This window comes from Lolium rigidum, chromosome 3 (genome assembly GCF_022539505.1).
Source record: "Lolium rigidum isolate FL_2022 chromosome 3, APGP_CSIRO_Lrig_0.1, whole genome shotgun sequence".
NCBI classification, from domain to species: domain Eukaryota; kingdom Viridiplantae; phylum Streptophyta; class Magnoliopsida; order Poales; family Poaceae; genus Lolium; species Lolium rigidum.
This window is the reverse complement of record NC_061510.1, coordinates 172,916,018-172,934,883: the sequence shown is the minus strand read 5'-3', so window position 1 is coordinate 172,934,883 and position 18,866 is coordinate 172,916,018. Positions and strand designations below refer to the sequence as shown.

Sequence of the window (18,866 nt, the reverse complement as noted above, 5' to 3'; positions counted from 1 at the left end):
GACAGAGGCGGCCTCGGAAGCCCCTTGCCATGGATCCCATCATGAAGCTCTTCGAGGACGACGAAGAGGTGCCCGCCCCGCCACCCAACTCCTCCCTCCTCTCCTGCCATTTTCGTCCAGTTATTGGGGGAAGGGAAGGGCTCAATGGCGGTTTCTTCTTCTTGGGGTTGCGCAGGATGAGACCATGCACTCGGGCGCCGATGTCGAGGCCTTCACGGCGGCGCTCAACCGCGAGGTGGAGGGCAGCGCCAGCGCCAGCACCAGCACCAGCGCCGCCGCCGCCTCCTCATCCCAACCGCTGGATCACGCCGACGGTGAGCCCCCAGCCCATTACCCTCCTAGATTATTTCCTGTCCTAGAACCGAATTCGGGCTGCCCCGTATTCCCCCCCCCCAACAACCGGGTGCCAGAGTACCGCCCTTCTTCATTTTAGATTTGGATGAATCAATCAAGAAACATAATGTTGAATGCAGCCCCCTCCTTATTTCTTATTACCGCTTTGCAATTTTAGATTTAGGGTGCACCCGGTGGGTTTTGGAAAAATGAGCAAGTCATCTATTGACTGCCCTCTCCTCGATTGATGGGATGATAGGGATCAGGAGGAGATAAATTTTGTTGAGATCAGAGACTAGGGTTTGAACTTTGAAGTTGTATTCGTTTAAAGTAAACAAAATGTAGGAAGTGAATTTTGAAATGCTGGAGTTATGGGTCTTCTGTTACAAAACTTACAGCTCCTTGCTCCTTGATTTCATGCATATAACAATGATGAAGAGTGGTTATTGAATTTGACAACATGTATATTTTCTGAACTTGGACTTGAATTTGTCAGTAATATAGCAAGAGCCCATGAATCCATGAGCATTCATCACGCAACGATTTTTTGTTTTTACTAGATAGTCTGTTAGTGCATCAATATAGTCAGTCATTATGTTGTCAAATTGGAATTTCCCATTGGGTTGCCCATAACGTAGGTCTGGATTAAGAGAAATGTATTCAATGAACATTAGAATACGGGATACCAACATGCCATTCGATTTTTGTCAACAAAAACCCATACACAGTAGATAGGGTATGTTGGCCAAGAATGTTGGCTCAGCCGAATGTGTTCCTTGAACGAGCATGGGTTGCAACTAAACTCAGGAGTTCTGAGGCGGTGGTACTTTCAAGAGCATTTTGTGTCGACCTTTCGCTCTGTAGAATTTGAACTAGTGTAAAGCATCTAGGGCATCAAAAACTTTCACTTCAGCATTGTGTAAACCTATGCCACCTCAGATTTTATATGATCTGGAGGAGAGAGGGTCAAGCGAGACAAGAAACTTATATCTTGCATTAGACATAATCTTTTAGAGCAAACCAAGAAGCTAGGTATGTGTCGATACATGTGAGCATATAATTTTATCTAAACAAACTTAGTTTGAGCAAATATAGTTGCATCGTTTAGTTTTCTAGGATTCTTTTAGATACACGTGTCCTTTTAGATACAACCTAACATATGATGCACCGGAGTGGTAGTTTCTAGCTTTTGCATCATTTTAATGCTAAATAGAGCATTTTATCCTCATAGATGGCTAGATACTAACTTAGATATAATGGATTCTAGATGCTCTTGCACTGATCTTTTATTAGCAGTGAAGTTTTCAAACAAATATTTCTTGAAGTTGAAAATAGTTATCACTTAATTCAGTATGGTGATATTTTTTTCCCGTTTGCCGTGAAGAACTTGAACAAGAGTCAACATCAACACTGCTGCTCTTGCAGCAAGAATGGTCTTAAACAAAAATTCACTAAACTTAAAAATAACCTCTAGCTTAATCAATGAGTTGTATCTAGTAGCTTTTTAGCTGTATTTACAAATTTGTACTTTCCTTTTGCTTCGGAGTATTTGAATGGATTGAAGAAGTGGGCTAATTTGGCCCAAAATTGCAGGTACATTACCTCAGGAAAGCAACTCAGTAGTAAACCACAGTCATGGGCAGTGGCAATCTTCAGTAAAGAATGACATTAGAAACCAGGAGAGCCAACAACAGGAACAAAAACAGTTATATTGCAAAAATGAGGAGTCATCCAGGCCTGAAGCAGTTTCCATAGGTGCTGATAACAAACAACTTCACTCCAGTACTCAAAATGAAGGTGACCGACTAAATGTCAAGCAGGAGCCAGGAAACAATGCTCAGCAACGTACTGTTGGTCAGCAGCAGCCTATACAACAAATAAAGAGTCAACAACCACCAAGCACAAACAAAACAAACAGTCCAGCCACGGTGGGAAAACCTCCTGTTGTTACGTTTCATATGCTAATCCCAATTTTGAGACGCTACCTTGACAAAGACAGGGATATACAAGTTCAGTCCATTTTTGCAAAGTTACGGGTTGGTATTTGTCCCTCAGTCATGTTGAATTAAAAAAAACTGGTCCAAATATTTATTATTGTTATTTCATAACACATTATGTTATATTTTATTTTATTTCCAATAGAAAAATGAGATCAGCAAGGAACATTTTTTAAAGGTTATTAGGACCATTGTTGGTGATAAGTTACTCAAGCAAGCCGCTTCACAATATCAAATGCAGGTAACAAAGCTATCCGCTTTAATGAGGTTCATGTAAACATAACCTGACTCCGTTTCATTTGTAGTGCTGCCTCACATCTGTGAAGTTAATACTTAAATTAGGTCAATCTGTATTTGCCAGCAGTCCATACGTTATTCTTACTCTTATCAACATTTTTTTTTCCTTTTGGTAGTTATTTTGGTCTTGTTTGTCTGCAGGCTGCTCAGGCACAACGGAATCCCCCGGCAAGTGCGAGCAACTTTTCTTTGTTAAGTCAAGTTTCAGGTCAGCAAAATGAGAACCCAAGACCACCTCAGTTTCGACCTTCGACGTCTGGCCAAATGCAGAGTAACATGGGTTATGCAGCTTCAGAGGGAAATTTGCAAAAGCCTAATGAAACTGGTAACATGTCAGATAGAAAAGGAGTGCATATGCTACAAAGCCGCCCACCTAATATCCACTCGACCCCAGTGCAAGCAACACAACATCATCTGCAGCGTCCCCAGACATCTTTGCCAGTGTTTGGGGCAAATAATATTCATCCCCGTCCATTTCCACAGTCAGTTGGAGGTTCAATTGCGCCACTTAGACCACAGATGGCAGATTCTAGTCAAAGAGGACAATTTCTCCAAGGAGGTGTTGCCACACGACCAGCACTGCAAAGTAATCAACCTTCACGGCCACAACAATCAAACAAGGAGCAGAAAGCTAACTCTTTCATCCCAACAGCTCATATGAACAAAGAAACTGTTAATCAGCCCTCTGAATCTGCACAAAGTTCTTTTGCTACCACGAATGCAAAACAAGTCAACCCAGCACTGTTATCTTCAAAGGGTGGTGGTATCTTGGAAAATCAATCATCTGCGCTGGCCAGTTCTAAGTCTTTGACTACGGCAAGCTCAAGTCAACCTCATCGATCTCATGGAACTCCAACAGAGCTCAACATGCAGGTATGTATTATGCTATTGTGTTGATGTATGTGTATGTGTACTTATAGGTGTGCTTAATGTTCATTTTGAAATCAGTACCAGTTATTTCTCTATTGCATTGAGTAGGATATACACTAAGTTATGTAGTTGTATGGGCCTATACAAGTTGCACAACAGGTTCATACACCTAATGTGAGTCAGGAGAATGTAATACACTGAGTTTGAGGGTATGTAACCAATGTTGGTCCTACAGCTTTTGTGAAGAATTTTGAAACTTCTCTGATGAACATATTGGAGATTGATCCTTGTGCTGGTAGTGGGAACTTAGAAATGCACCGACACGCTTGAGTGGATAGTTCGCAACTGTATAGCAACAATGCTGCGAGATAGAATAGATATGGGTGCATAACATGAAACACCAAAATCAGCCAATAACCAATGAAACCAGACAATCTTTAATATAGCAGCAGTATGAAGTAAGATTGTCAGTATCACGATAAATGTCATAGTTGTTTAAGTATAAGTGTATTGCCCTTCTCCATCAGCATGAGCTTTTGGGCGAACTGGTTAGTGCATGCAATTCGACATGGTATCAACCAAGAGGTCCTAAGTTCAAGACCTGGCTCTTGCAATAAAAAAATAAGACATTGCAATCCACTTTTGATCCACGTTCAGGGATTGTAATCCTCCACAATCCCTGTGGAAGTCGTTTGAATCGAAGAAACAACGGCGAGGGGAGACAACTCCGGGAGGAGATTCGATTGATTTACTCATTGCTTGATTGATTATGGATACATGCTCACCCTTAAGCAAGGATGCAATACTTGGTTTCAAAAAAGCATTCTATCTCTAAGGTATCTTGTCTTAAATCCAAAGGATAATAGGGCATTTTGCCGCCTAACCAGGCCAAGAAACCGCTTATATGGTTCTATCATTTCCATTCTACTAGTAAATGAGCACGTGCGCTTGCACGTTCATAGAATGCCCAAATTAAATGACAATATGACAATACGTGTTACCGGATTATATGAGGTATCCTCTAAATTCACTTTAGTTTCAGAATAAGCAAAGCTGGAAACAAATTAATTTTCAGGTATACTCTTCTTTTTTATGGAATGCAAGAACATCATTAGTCATCAGAGATACAAGTCATGCAACCATATTGTTAGTAATTATATAGGTCCTCTATGTACATGTCTGTCGGATATTGAGGTCCTTCTCCACGATCCCTTTTGGTTATCTGCCTGCCCTCCATCTCCGATGCACGACAACCTATAAGCATTAGTAGTTCTTCAAAAATTAGAGATGATACATAGTAGTTCCCAATTTCCCTCCATTGTACAACCAATAACAAAATCCCCAATCATCATGTAATTAATTTTTCATGTAAAATAAAATAACGAAATTGTTCCAAGCAAACGATTGAGAGGAAAGAGTGTCGCGAAGAATCGGCACAAGGAAGTTGGCAAAATCGACAACTACACATATATGGAATTTTGGGCCAAGATGACTCTTGAATCAACTTTGCATGTTATATGCATTGATAAATGATGTATTCATAAGATTCAAGGCTAAAGCTTCCTCATTAAAAGCCAAAACATGGGGGCATTAGCATGAAATAACAATGACAACATTATATATGTCCCACATAAATCACAAGATTCTTAACCTATCACCATTCAAACAAATAATGAAGCAGTAGGAGCCAAACATCAGATCTCATAGCATTGGCATGTTCAGTGTTGCTGCATTGCATACTATCAGAATTTTTTTACTAAATATAAATATAAAATATCCACAAAAAATGCAACAACACGCCATGAATCCATTTGTAATTTTACGAATAATCAATTGGTAGAAGACAAAAAAATACAGCTAAAATATGCAGCATAAACTGCACTACCGAGAGGAGTCGCATGTAAACAAAAGCAAGGTACCATATCTGATGCAACTAAATTAGCATATTGCAGCAGTCTTCAGAACAACCAGATCATAGCTGTCCATGAATGACACAATAACAATGTCCCCAAAAAATTCTGCCTCTTTTCTTAACTCCATGTTTATTTCATTTCTGCCACGCTGCATTAAAAAATTCTATCAGCTTAAGACCATAGATAAAAGTGCACAATTTTTTTGAGGTGAGTGCGCAGCTAAAATTTATTGGTTGGACATTAGAATGGGTATAAAAAAATTACCAGGTCAACAAAGAACCAGGCCATGACGTTCGAGGACTTGTGGGCAGCAAACTGCGAACATCCATGTCTTCCACACAGCCATACGCTCAGCAAAATGGTTCCCAGGATGTCGATGAAAACCTCAACTGGCTCGTCTAGTACATGTGGGGCTTGCCAGATTGTTTACATCTCGAGGTGTTTCTGCTGTTCAAAGCTAGTATGTGTAGTGGGAAAAATCTCTGCAAACAGTGACTGCACATCAAGATCCCCATTCAACGATAAGCCAGTCGCATCCTCAAGGCCAAATCCCTGTAAACACCACCAAGGACAAAATTTAATCACGGTGTCTAACTTATACAGCAGTGTACCATCATTAGCATCCCTTACCCTTGTGTTACCCAGCTCTTCGGAAGCATAAAACAGTATTTCGTCAGAGAATAGACATGGTGTACCGTAACAGTCTCCTCGTCAGCGCGGTTGCCCGACTGCATGCAGTAGCAGGTATTTTGCTCGATGGCAGGCTTGCCGCTCCAGTCTCCGCAGAGGCGGTGGTTCAAGTGGAGGATCCTGGGCAGTTCGTCGCCGTACGTCCACCGCCTCAAGCCTCAAGTGGAGGATCCTGGTGGCGATGATGATGTAGGATCCAGCGTTAGCTGGCACGGCAGCTCCAAGGACCGCCCCCTGGCCGGGAACTCGTCCCTGGTGAGTCCGATCAAGTGCGGACACCTGCTCCCCTCCTCCTCCTCCCCGTCCAACGCGTCGAGCAGAGACGCCAGGGCCCCCTAGAGGACGGCGAAGACGCGGCCCGGCAGCGGCGACCTTGCGGAGCGAACCGCCGGAGGGGGAGGAGTTGAGCCGGCTCCAGGGTAGCGTCCCTTTTTTTATTTTAGGAACTAAAACACCACGTAGTGGAGATGCGGTTTTTAGGAACTGTACGTGATTAGCGGAGATAGAAAACTGATTAGGTGGAAGCGGCGCTCAACGCGTTGAGTTGCTCAACATTAGGTGGTTTTGGATCGTTAGATCTCATGAGTGTAGGGCTTAGATTTGTTGGATCTCCGAGTCTGTGTCTTTTTATATTAGTGGAGATGTTCTTGTTAGATGCGCCAATTATACTTACTCTGGGAGCAAGCTTAAATTAGGTGGATAGCGAACTTGATAAAGTAGTTAATGATTTACAAGGCAAGATGATGGAGTGATGGATTTAACAATGCAAGTTAAGCAATTTGATGGCTTCACTGGTAGATAATACCCGATGAGATTCGACCACAGAAGTGAAATATCCCTTTAATTGTGTGCACACAAAATGCATCCATTCCTGCTTCTTTTCTGTTTATTTCTTTGCAATTTGACCAAAATTTTGCCCTCCACTCACAAAATGATTCAGTATCATTGATGAATTTTGATGTTCTGCTCTAACAATTATTGCTGCTTCGTCAGATTCAACCTGGTACCCAAGCACCTCCTTCTGGAGCAGCTTCCAAAACGCCTCAAAAGAAGTCATCTGCTGGACAGAAGAAACCTTTGGAAGCAATTGGCTCATCCCCTCCACCATCAAGGTAGTTTTATTTTTCAATGCTCATTTTTACTTTGGTTAGTAACCGCGATTTGATCGTACTTGCTCTTGGTTCATGATGCATTCTATATTGTGCCAGCAAAAAGCAGAAGGGATCTGGAGGTTTCCATGATCAAAGCATTGACCAGCTGAATGATGTTACTGCAGTTAGTGGTGTTAATCTGAGGGTATGTATACATACAGTCTCTAATGTCCTTTTGTTCTTTTGATTTCTTTTGTGCACATATCTAATGCTGTAACTATTGCTTTTTCCAGGAAGAAGAGGAGCAACTTTTCTCTGCTCCAAAGGAAGAGAGTCGAGTTTCAGAAGCTGCTCGAAAAGTTGTACAACTGGAAGAAGAAAGGCTCATTCTACAGAAGGAACCTCTGACAAAGAAATTAGCAGAGATCAGTTAATACCTTCATCATTCAAATGTAGTTAAATTTATAGAGGAACTTTATGTTCTCTTGTCTAAGATGATTGTTTTGGCAGTGAGGAAATATAATCTGAAGAGCATCGGTAGTGATGTGGAACGTTGTCTATCGATGGTGAGAGATTATCTAGCAATGCCCTTTCAAGATTTGCCTTATGCCTAATCTAACTTGAGCTTTCTCCAGTGCGTTGAGGAGCGGTTACGAGGATTCATGAGCAGTATAATAAGGCTTTCAAAACAGGTGCAATACGTTAATCCCGTTGACATTTCCTACGCAAAACTTTGAGCTGTTCTGATACCAACTAATTATTCTCTTTCGTTTTTTTTTCGCAGCGGGTTGATGTTGAAAAATCAAGGCATCATATTTATCCTTTATCTTCTGATGTTCGGAGTCATATTTTGAGGGTGAACCGAGAAGCTAGAGAACAGTGGGACAGGAAGCTGGCTGAAGATGCTGACAGAATCAGAAAACAAAATGATGTTAGTTCTGCATGATTTTTTTTGTTTGTTTGCATTTAATTTTACGTTCACATATATATTCAGGTTATCAGGTAAAGTATGCTTGGTATGATGTCTTTTTATGTAAGATATGTCTCAGGTTTTTCCGCAAGGAATTTGTTAAGAACTTGAATAATTGTCTTAGTTGCCAATATCAAGTGCGTTATGTAGGTTCTAATGTTGGATATCTGATAAGCTCGATAGAAACTCAAGTTTGCTGACTAATATCTAGACTAATTAGTGTGAGTTATGGGACACGAATGATACAATTAGATTTGTATGCAAAATCATTTTCCAATGATAGCACTTTTGTGCTACATAATACATATTCATTGGTCTAAATATTTGTCAAACTTTAATCTTGAAATGCATAGACACCTTACAGTTCAGAACAGAGAGAGCATTTGTTAACTAAATCACATGAGAAAAGTAGAAAACTGTATGTGTTTCAACTGTGGATGTATTCTTTAGTTGGGCTGGCCGTCTGGCCAATCCATGCAATCACCGCTATGCAATTTGTGCAATTCTTCCTTGATTAAGCTTGAGAGCGCATGTGTTGATTGGTTCACCAATTCTATCTCACGTGTAGTTTCTTTTTGGATAGGAACAACAAAGGATCAGATATCCACTCTATCCAATGTTTGTTGCATCAGTTAATACGGGTTATTTCAGTTAGTATGACCGTATGGGTTATTTGTAGCAGTTATATGGATAGTGCAGTACAATATATGTGTGTGTACTGCAATATTTCAGTTCAATTGTTCATTAAGTCTTTGTTGCATGGAAAGAATCAGACATCTAGTGTAATTTTTTTTCCGAGAAAACACAAAGTACCTTCGCATTTGAAAGTAGGGTTTTGGTTACAATCCTCCTAGGAGGCACAGCTTATTACTGAAAAGGTAGAGTTTGTTTTAAAATTATTTTAGCTGAGGACTATTTATGTGTGTCCTACTGCTTCTTGGAGAGAACACAAAAGCTTGGTATCTTGGTGTTGGAGTCCCCTATATTTGTATTGCATTTACAATTTTAACCTACTGTAATAATTTTAACCTACTGTAAAAGGTTCATTGTTTTGTACAAGCAAAACTTACAGGTTGTTATATGTAAATGTAACCATGACTTGATGTTGTGTATCAAGGTGTTCCAGTCAATTTGCTATCTGTAGCCCCTCTGACTTACTGCTCCCACTATGTGATTGTTTTTACTGTTTACAAAATTTGATCTGACATTTAGCTATCTAATGTTAGTAGACAAGCTCTTCCGTTGATTATAATCATGACTAGGATCTAAGCAGGATGTTTTTGTGGTTTTATAATCTCTTCTTCGGTCTAGTATGATCTACTGAGTGCTTTTTAACGGTGAATGTGTATTCATTGAATTGGAATTAGACGGCAGTGCAAATGTTATAGTGCAGCACTCCCTTTTCGCTTCAGCTCTATTGTTCATTAGAAATTCTAGATTGTATGGCCAACTACTGTGTTGTTTGATCAAATTTGTAAATGCAGGGAGATGACAGTTCAGTTGTTTCTTCAGAAAAGGACAGAGCTGAGAGCCGTGGCACATCAAAGCATGCTAAGGTAAGTTCTCTTTTCACTTTCAGGTTTCATATGATAGTACTTGTACATTGTTTCTTAGTTGGGATGTGTATGATCTTATATGCATTGCAGGCTTACAAGGAGGAAGATGATAAAATGAGAACAACAGCTGCAAACGCTGCTGTGCGAGTTGCAGCCGGAGGTGATGACATGCTTTCCAAGTGGCAATTGCTAGCTGAAAAGAATAAACAGAGAGGTGAAGGAGGCGATGGTTCTTCTGGCTCCCTGCCAGGTACCATGTCGCCTCACAGGCCTTCACCTAAAGCTGGAAAGGGCTCAAGAGAACAGCAGGACAATGAAAAGCGAGGCTATTTTTCAATGCTTGGACCTGGTAAGCTCGTGTTCCTTTGGCTCAGGAATTGTTCAGCGTCTATTTTTAATGGCATAGCAACCAGCAGCTGTAGGAGTCCAATGAAGTTTAGTCCTTAGCTTTGTTCAGGAAGTATCTGCTAATTTGGTTTTTGCCAGGTAGTCGGTTTAGTTGAGAAGTCTTTGCTAGTTTTGTTACTTGACCGAGTCCTATCGGGTATGTAGGATAATTACGGATATATTAGTTAATTAGAAAGTGCCTTATCTGTTGAGTTGTAATCTTCGCGGGATTTAGTTAGTTGATTTCCTCCATAAAAGAGGGATGCCAATCTTTTCCAAACAGAAGCAATCAATCTACCATATCCCTGCCTTGTCTCTCCTGTACGTTCCTGTCCTTTTCTGTACGATCTCCCTTTCTTTATCTACCTATCCCCTTCCCCGTTTTGCCCTATATATCTTCTATTATTCTCTACTATCTCCAGCAGCCCTACCCACTTTTATTCATCTGCGTCTCTAGCCTTACCACGACCTGCCATGGCTTCCAATGGCACCAACCATGTGACCATGGCACAGCTTCGAGAGCAGATGAAGACTTTGACCACTCACTTCAATGAGATACTGACCAACTTGACGGTCTACTCAACCAGCTCGTTACCATCAGTGTGCCTATGACGGCTCCACGGTTATACAAGCTCAAGTTTCCCATCTATGAGGGGAAGGGGATCCTCTAATGTGGGTAGGCCGCTGTGAACAATTTTTGCGTCTAAAACGCACCCTGGAGGAAGAGAAGGTTTGGCTGTCATCGTACCACATGGAAGGGTCAGCCCAACAACAGCGGTACTACTGGCTGGAACCGTGATAGAGGTACTACTGGCTGGAACGTGATAGAGGTCTGCCGACATGGCTGGATTTCAAGGAGTACATCTTGTTTTCGGTCCTCCCATGTGTGCCAACCACTTCAGAGAGCTCATTACTATTGTTAAGCTTCATGCACTAGCCAACTTAACCAAAAGTTCGAAATGATGGAAAGGGAAGACGGGAAGACAAGTCAACACATGTAGAGTCAAAGGCAGGCTCAACAGGCCTATACGTGCCTATACGAGGACTCCGAGGGGGCAACAACAATTTTAGGATAATTGCGAAAGCCAGGACTTGAACTCGAGACCTTGGGCTCTAATACCATGTTAAGCTTCATGTACTAGCCAACGCAACCAAAAGTCCGAAATGATTTAAAGGGCAGGCAATCTACTTATACACTTCAACAACTACAAGCATGACTGGAACTCTCAAGGAGTACCAGCTGCGAAATTGGTTGTCTGTTTCCTTTACATAGGAACAATGCCTAGTTATTCATCGGTGTTGTCGTTAGAAGTAATCATTTTTGTTGATTAGGAAGAGTTTTATCTGCTAAGAGTGGTGATCTTGTGGGATTTGGTTAGTTGATATTATGATGGATTTCCTCTAAAAAATAAATAGTAGAGCAATGCCGTATCTGCCATGCTTGACATTAGTTGTTTAACCCTGAATATCTTGTGCCTTTTCACCAGGTGGCGTAAGAAGGTCAGCACACATGAAAGTGGCACGGAGCATCAAGGTGAAGGATGTGGTTGCAGCACTTGAGAGAGAGCATCAGATGTCAAAATCATCTTTACTATTCCGGTTACATGGGAGACATCCGACAGAACCAGCCGGGAAATAGTTGTCAAAACAGCAATATTCAATTTTGTCATTTTCATGTTTCTGTTAGCCATGTAGAGAGATGCATCTTCTGTGAGAGTAGAATGATTGAGATGAGAGGTTCATTTGTCAAGCGATGATCAATTTTGCAGGCGCTAAGAAATATCAATAGTGAACCAACAATTTTTTTCTCATGGGATTAGTGTGCAGGCATGCTTGTTTTTTATTGTTCTTCATGTCTCTATAATCCTGTCATGACCTTTCAATGCCAGTTAACTTGTGTTAACATGATATGCCAAACAGCACCAGAACATTCTCGTTGGTGGAATAGAAGGATGGTTTTTTCCTCCGTAGATGTTTATACGAGTTATCCTGTGTGGTTTTCTTTCACAGTGCTGGTACTTGAACCAGACTGAAGAAATATACCTTGGTCTGGTAAGGCTATGCAACATATTCAAATAGGTAACCTGACGTTAGCATAGCTGCTGTAGTAAAGCAGCTTACAATTTAGACAATACAATAACTGTACTGATAGAGTAGAACTTCACTCTCACACTCGCTTCTTTCTTTATGCTGTCTGAGTACATTACCCTGCACCCCTGCACTACATACCATCTCCATCTCTGCTGCGTGTATCACAAACGGGATATTCTAGTGCTGGGTTTCCTACTATTTGTACCGGCTTCCTTCCACATGCATTATTGTGCATCAGTGCTCCTAACATCCAAAGTCGTAAGGGACCAATCCTTGCAGCTCCGGGCCATTCAGCCTGCTGTTGTTCTCGAAGCTGGAAAAGGTAACAGGTATGTGTTACTAGTAAATTTCATGATTGTTTACAACTTGAGATGCATTACTTGGACGAAATATTCTATCTAGAGTAGTGAACTTTGAGATATTACCTTCGAAGAGGGAAGGTCGAGAAGGGACCGTCCACAGGGATTGTTCCACATAAGTCATTGTTAGACAAATCACTGCATGACACATCAGCTTACAAGATCAGCGGCCATAGATAAATATAAGGGCACGACTATTTATTTTGTTTTTTAGATAGAAGAATGAGCATATTTGGTATGATTGCAAATTTCGCACAATTATTTATTGCACAAAATCAAGCTCCCGATCTGATTCTGAACCAACGCTGGGTAGAGTAGCCTTAAGCGGGCCGCTGCGAGCACCTGTGTAGCTTATGTGGGCTAAGCCCATAAGTTTTGTTTGAGAGAATAAGCCCACATAAGTTGTGCGCAAATAAATTGAGGCTTGAGAGTTGAGAGCAGGAGACGGACGGAGTGAGCCGCCGCCGCCGAGCATGGACATCCAGGCGCTGCCCCGCCGCGACCTCCAGGCGCTGTGCAAGCGCAACGGCATCCGCGCCAACATGACCAACGCCGCCATGGCCGACGCCCTCGCCGCGCTCCCCGCGGTCGATGGGATTCAGGACTACGCCAAGCCGCCCCTCGCCGAACCTACGCCTGTGCCCAAGGCGGCGGTTCCGGCGGTCGCGGCAGAGGAGGAAGAAGGGGAGGGGGAGATGCAGGGGATCTCCCTCCCCGGCGGCCGCGGCGTCGCGCTTGCGCCCCCCGAGGTCATCGTATTGAGTGACGGCGAAGAGGAGGACGAAGATCTTATGCCGGCACTTGGAGTGGGGCGGCGCCGTGCCAGCCGGCGGCCACGGGTCGAGCCTGTGGCCGTTCCGGCTACGAGGAAAAGGGCTGCGGCAAGTACTGCCGAGACAGCTGCGGAGGCCGTGCCGGGTCGGACCACTCGCTCCCGGAGCCAAAGGGTGGTGGTGCCGGCCCCCGAGGAGGAGGCGCCAGAAGCAAGACAGACGCCGAGGAGAACTGTGGCGAGGAAGACTAATACAGAGAAGGAAGAAAAGGGAGCACAAGGTAATGCCTCTGATGATTGCGCTGTTGATTCGTCAGTACAAGAACTGCAGGCCGATGTTCAGTGTGAGGCCAGTGAAGAGATTCATCCTGCCAGTGAAGATGCAAAACCGGTGCCTGTCATCAGCGATGAGGCTGCCGAGGAAGCTGATTTCACCAGCGGTATCGCTGAGGCGAATGAAGTACCAACTTCTGGTAGCGCAGCAAAAGCAACTGAGAAGAAGGAGCCTGTTGCCGCTCCGGCTAGGACTACGAGGAAAAGGGCTGCGGCAAATATGGCCGAGATTGCCACGGAGGCTGTGCCGACTCGGACCACTCGTTCCCGTAGCCAAAGGGTGGTGGTGTCGGCACCAGAGGAGGAGACACCCAAAGCAAGACGGATGTCAAGGAGGGCTGTGGCAAGGAAAACTAGTACAGAGCAGGAAGAGGAAGAAGAAAGGATGCAAGGTGATGTTTCTGATGATTGTGTGGTTGGTTCATCAGTACAAGAGCGGCATGACGGTGTTCACGAGTCTCGGGATTCACCAGTTTTCCGGAATGACACTGTTTCCAGCGAGGAGATTCATCATGCCAGTGGAGATAAAGAAATGGCCGCTGTCAAGGAGGTGCCGTTGGCCATGCTATCCAATGAGGCTGCCACCAGCGGCGCCAGTGAGGAGAAAGACGTACCAACTTCTGGTGAGAAGCTTGAGAGCGCAGCAAAAGCAATTGAGGAGAAGGAGCCTGTGGCCACTCCAGCTACAACTACGAGGAAAAGGGCTGCGGCAAGTATGGCCAAGATTGCCACAGAGGCTGTGCCCGCTCGGACCACTCGCTCCCGTAGCCAAAGGGTGGTGGTGTCGGCGCCAGAGGAGGAGGCGCCCAAAGGAAGAGGGATGTCGAGGAGGGCTGTGGCGAGGAACACTAGTACAGAGCAGGAAGAGGAAGAAAAGGGGATGCAAAGTGATGTTGCTGATGATTGTGTAGCTGATTTCACCAGCGGCGCTAGCGAGGAGAAAGAAGTACAAACTCCTGGTGAGAAGCTTCAGAGCGCAGCAAAAGCAATTGAGGAGAAGGGGCCTGTGGCCACTCCAGCTACAACTACGAGGAAAAGGGCTGCGGAGGCTGTGCCTGCTCGGACCACTCGCGCCCGTAGCCAAAGGGTGGTTGTGTCGGCGCCACCAGAGGAGGAGGCGCCCAAAGCAAGACGGACGTCGAGGAGGGCTGTGGCAAGGAAGACTAGTACGGAGCAGGAAGAGGAAGAAAAGGAGACGCAAGGTGATACCTCTCATGATTGCGTAGTTGATTCGTCAGTACAAGAGCTGCAGGCCGATGTTCAGCAGTCTCAGGATTCACCAAACTTCCGTAATGACACCATTTCTAGCGAGGAGATTCATATTTCCTGTGAAGATACAGAAATGGTGCCCGCCAATGAAGTGCCGCTGGCCATGCTGAAATCTGGTGACGCTGCAGAGGAAGTTGATTTCACCAGCGGTGCCAATAAGGAGAATGAAGTACCAACTTGTGGTGAGATGCTTCAGAGCGCAGCAAATACAATTGAGGAGAAGGAAGATATGGCTGGTGTTGAAGAAGAGGCAGTGGTAGCCACCGATGAGATGTCACAGAGATCGTCAGCAACAGTGGAGGATTGTGTTATTGAAGTGGTCACCATCGACAACCTGTCGCAAGCCACAGTAACAGACGACGAGGGTGCCGTCAAAGAGAGTGGATTCAGCTGTGACATCACAGGTTTGTCCGCTCAAGAGAAGGTAGTGGTTGCAGCCAACTGCATGCCACAGGGCTTAGCGAAACTGGACGAGAGTGTTGAGCAGGTTGTCACCATTGAGAACCTGTCGCAAGCCACATTAACAGATGATGAGGGTCCAGTCAAGGAGAGTGGTTTCAGCTGTAACCTCGCTGATGTGTCCGTTGAAGCGGATGGAGTGGTGGCCGCAGAAGAGATGTCACAGAGGTCAGCCATATTGGATGAGAGTGTTAAGGAGGAAATGGCCACCGTCGAGAACCTGTCGCAAGCCACAGTAACAGAGGACGTGGCCACCATCGAGAACCTGTCGCAAGCCACAGTAACAGAGGACGTGGCCACCATCGAGGACCTGTCGCAAGCCACAGTAACAGAGGATGTGGCCACCATCGAGAACCTGTCGCAAGCTACAGTGACAGACGACGAATGGGTAGTCAAGGAGAATGCTTCTGCCAGTTACCTCCCGGCAGTGGTGGACACTGCTAGAGACTTCAGTGATCACATTGCATCGCCGCTGTCTGCAGGCACGCATGAAATCGCTACCAAGTCCATGTCCATCAACTCCATTACCGAATCTGTGGCAGTGGAGCGAGTGAAGGAAGTGAAGGAAGACAAGGAATGTGAAGCATTGGGTAGCCTTAGCCTAAGGAAGCTTAAGATGAAGGTCAAGGAGAAGGTGTCAGTGGAACTGGAGAAGAAAGACAAGGAATGTAAAGCATTGGGTAGCCTTAGCCTAAGGAAGCTTAAGATGGAACTCAAGAAGAAGGTGGTAGTGGCACAGAAGAATGAGGTACCACTGTTTATGTACAGTAGCAGTGGTGGTGAGAAGAACACTTCCGAACCCGTAGGAGTGGAACGAGAGGAGGAAATGAAGGAAGGCAATGAATCCGAAGCATTGGCTTGCCTTAGCCAAAGGAAGCTTACGACCAAGCTCAATGAGAAGGCGGCAGTGGCACAAGAGAATGGCGTGAAGGAAGGCAAAGAATCTAAGGCACTAGACGGGCTTAGCCTAAGGAAGCTCAAACTGAAGCTCAAGAAGACGCTGAATGCTCAGAAGGTAATCAGCGAATCGCACCCATCGATGTAATAAACTTAAGTGTATGCTTTATGATTTTGAGTGCTAAGCTGCCAAACAAAAAAGAACTTGAATTTGGTATGGATGTACACTCACATGACTTTGAGGTTGGTGAGTTTGGCCAGCTCCCCTGGAATTGATCCAGCAAGTTTGTTGTTGTTCAAACGCCTATAAGAAATCGCTCCAGTATTAGCTCGGGAAAAGTGGTTCATATACAAATCATGCGATCAAAACCTACATCTTTTTACTGAATCTAATGTTTAACCATGTCAACAAGTAAAAGCAAATGACCTGTGTGGACTAAAGATGCCATGATATTGTACTGTAGATTGTTTGGAAGGGGGGTATTTGTTTTGTAGAGGAATTAATGATTGTATAATACGTACATGAATCTTAGTGAGCTGAGCTTGGAAAGTGACTTGGGAATTCTTCCGGTGAGCTTGTTGGCATACAGGTCCAAGCTGATTAAGTTCTTGAGCTTGCCCAATTCTTTTGGGATTTCGCCATCGAGGTTGTTCCTGTAGAGCTCCCTGCAAATCAAATTCCAATTGAGTAAGTCGAGACCTCGTGTCATTTTGTTCTGCTTGAATAAAAGAGTAGGTAGAACTCATGGCAAGGGGAGGGGCACATACAGGTACTGGAGGTTGACAAGGCGGCTGATCTCAGGGCCAATGGAGCCGGAGACGTTGGAGTTGCCTAAATCCCTGTAGAAGGTTAGCACAAAGAGTGTCAGACAACACAATCATCTGATATGGAACGTCGAATTATATTGCACGTTATTAGTAGTATGATTATTCAGTTGGTTAGGGGGCAACAGACGAAACGATCCCTTGAACAAGAAGCAAGTGGAAGACCAAAGACAATCGATATCCTTGGCAGCACGCAAGGCAAACCATGCGGCCATCATGATTTTCTATGTGTTCATCGGTATCTTACGATTTTTTCAAAAACATTTTGGTGGCATCGTCGATTTTTATGAACAAAGCAAAAGCAAATGGATTATCTGTAGGGGAAGTAGCAGAAACACACAGTTGTTCGCCTCACATGAAAGAAAGAATGAAGAACACGGTCGTACTCTACTAGCATAATCATAATCTGAGCAAGCCCAGAGAATTCGTCGCAGCTAAAATCTTGAACGGTGGGAGGCGGTATGGAAGCGAGAGGAGAATGAGCTTACAGGCGGACGACGCGGCTGGCGTGATCGCAGGTGACGTGGAACCAGGTGCAGGGGTTGACGAGGGTGGGATCCCAGCTCTGCAGCACGCCGTTGGGGTCCGACAGCCGCATCCGCAGCGCGTAGAGCGCGTCCCCTTCCTCGTTGGACGCCCGCGCCGCGCCGGCGGCCAGGCCCAGCAGGAGGACGGCGGCGACGAGGAGGGAGGGCACGCGGGGCGCCATGGCAGAGTAGGCTGAGGCCGGGCGCGGGGAGAGGAGGTCGATAGGTCTCCTTGGCTCTAGTGTGAAAGGAAGCGAGGCGCTGGCTGGAGGTGGAGGAAGAAGAAGAAGAGGGGAGCTGGTCTTTGGTGGTAATGGAATGGGAAGCCACTGCGAGGGTGGTGTGGGCAGTACGGGTACGGCGACGACGGAGCAGGTCAGCGGTCCAAGTTGGACCGAGCACGCTGAAGGAAGCAAACTGCAAGGTTTACCCACGTCATGGACAGGAATAATCATAATGAAAAGCGAGAAGGACAGGAGGTAGAAAGTACTGCGTCTTCAAGGGGCTGGGCGCTTAATTGGTTGTTCATGCGAGCCAACGTGTGGGGCGATTCCAGCGGACCTATTTCAGACACTAATACGCGAAAATTGTAAATGAAGGCTTTTTTTTTCTCAAAAATTTAGAAATCATAATTTTAAGTTTTAAAGAAATCTGAAATTTTTCTAGATGTAGCTAATGATGAAATCAACAAACATGCAAAATCTCAATTCGAAATGTGGATCTGACTATGATGAATAGTGCATAGTTCAAACCTATAGAACTTGTTAAATTTTATCATTTTTGTGTAGCCTAAAATACTAAGAATTTCATATTGACATTTTGCACGTTTGTAGATTTCATCATTGACTACATCCAAGATTTTTTTCCAGATTTTTTAAACTTAAAATATAGTTTTTGAATTTTTAAAAATAAAGGGCTACATGCAGCTCAACCCACTTTCCACTAATACGTCCATTTTAATTTATTTAGGCCAGGCCACATGCACAAATAGGCCATGTCGCCCCTTATATGTCTTGGTGGGGGTCAGACTGGCCCGACACAATTTTTTGACAAAATTTATATGTTGCAAACTTAATTTATACAGGCAAAATAAAAACAGAAAATATAGAAATAGAAAAACCTTGGTAGAAACCCTAGACATATCTAGATTCTAGTCCTCCTCGTCATCATCGTTGGTCAGGATGACGGGGACCGATGCTAGCCATAGATATGTATCCCACATCGGGGAGT

At 44.3% G+C, this 18,866-nt stretch overlaps 2 protein-coding genes across 2 annotated transcripts; one reads left to right on the top strand and one right to left on the bottom strand.

Annotated features, from left to right (window-relative positions):
* The first annotated feature begins 260 nt into the window (after positions 1-260).
* On the top strand, positions 261-11,903 carry LOC124702707 (transcription initiation factor TFIID subunit 4b-like). Its single transcript, XM_047234862.1, has 13 exons — positions 261-314; positions 1,927-2,369; positions 2,476-2,571; positions 2,769-3,500; positions 7,094-7,212; positions 7,309-7,396; positions 7,485-7,620; positions 7,702-7,757; positions 7,827-7,883; positions 7,976-8,122; positions 9,646-9,717; positions 9,808-10,066; positions 11,592-11,903. Exons 2-13 carry the CDS (start codon positions 2,292-2,294, stop codon positions 11,741-11,743), a joined length of 1,992 nt encoding a protein of 663 aa, XP_047090818.1. The 5' UTR covers positions 261-314; positions 1,927-2,291; the 3' UTR covers positions 11,744-11,903.
* A 271-nt stretch (positions 11,904-12,174) lies between these two features.
* LOC124702706 (leucine-rich repeat protein 2-like) lies at positions 12,175-17,833 on the bottom strand. Its single transcript, XM_047234861.1, has 6 exons — positions 17,598-17,833; positions 17,053-17,124; positions 16,807-16,950; positions 16,517-16,588; positions 12,621-12,692; positions 12,175-12,508 (listed from the first exon to the last, which is right to left on the bottom strand). Exons 1-6 carry the CDS (start codon positions 17,816-17,818, stop codon positions 12,439-12,441), a joined length of 651 nt encoding a protein of 216 aa, XP_047090817.1. The 5' UTR covers positions 17,819-17,833; the 3' UTR covers positions 12,175-12,438.
* Positions 17,834-18,866: the final 1,033 nt, after the last annotated feature.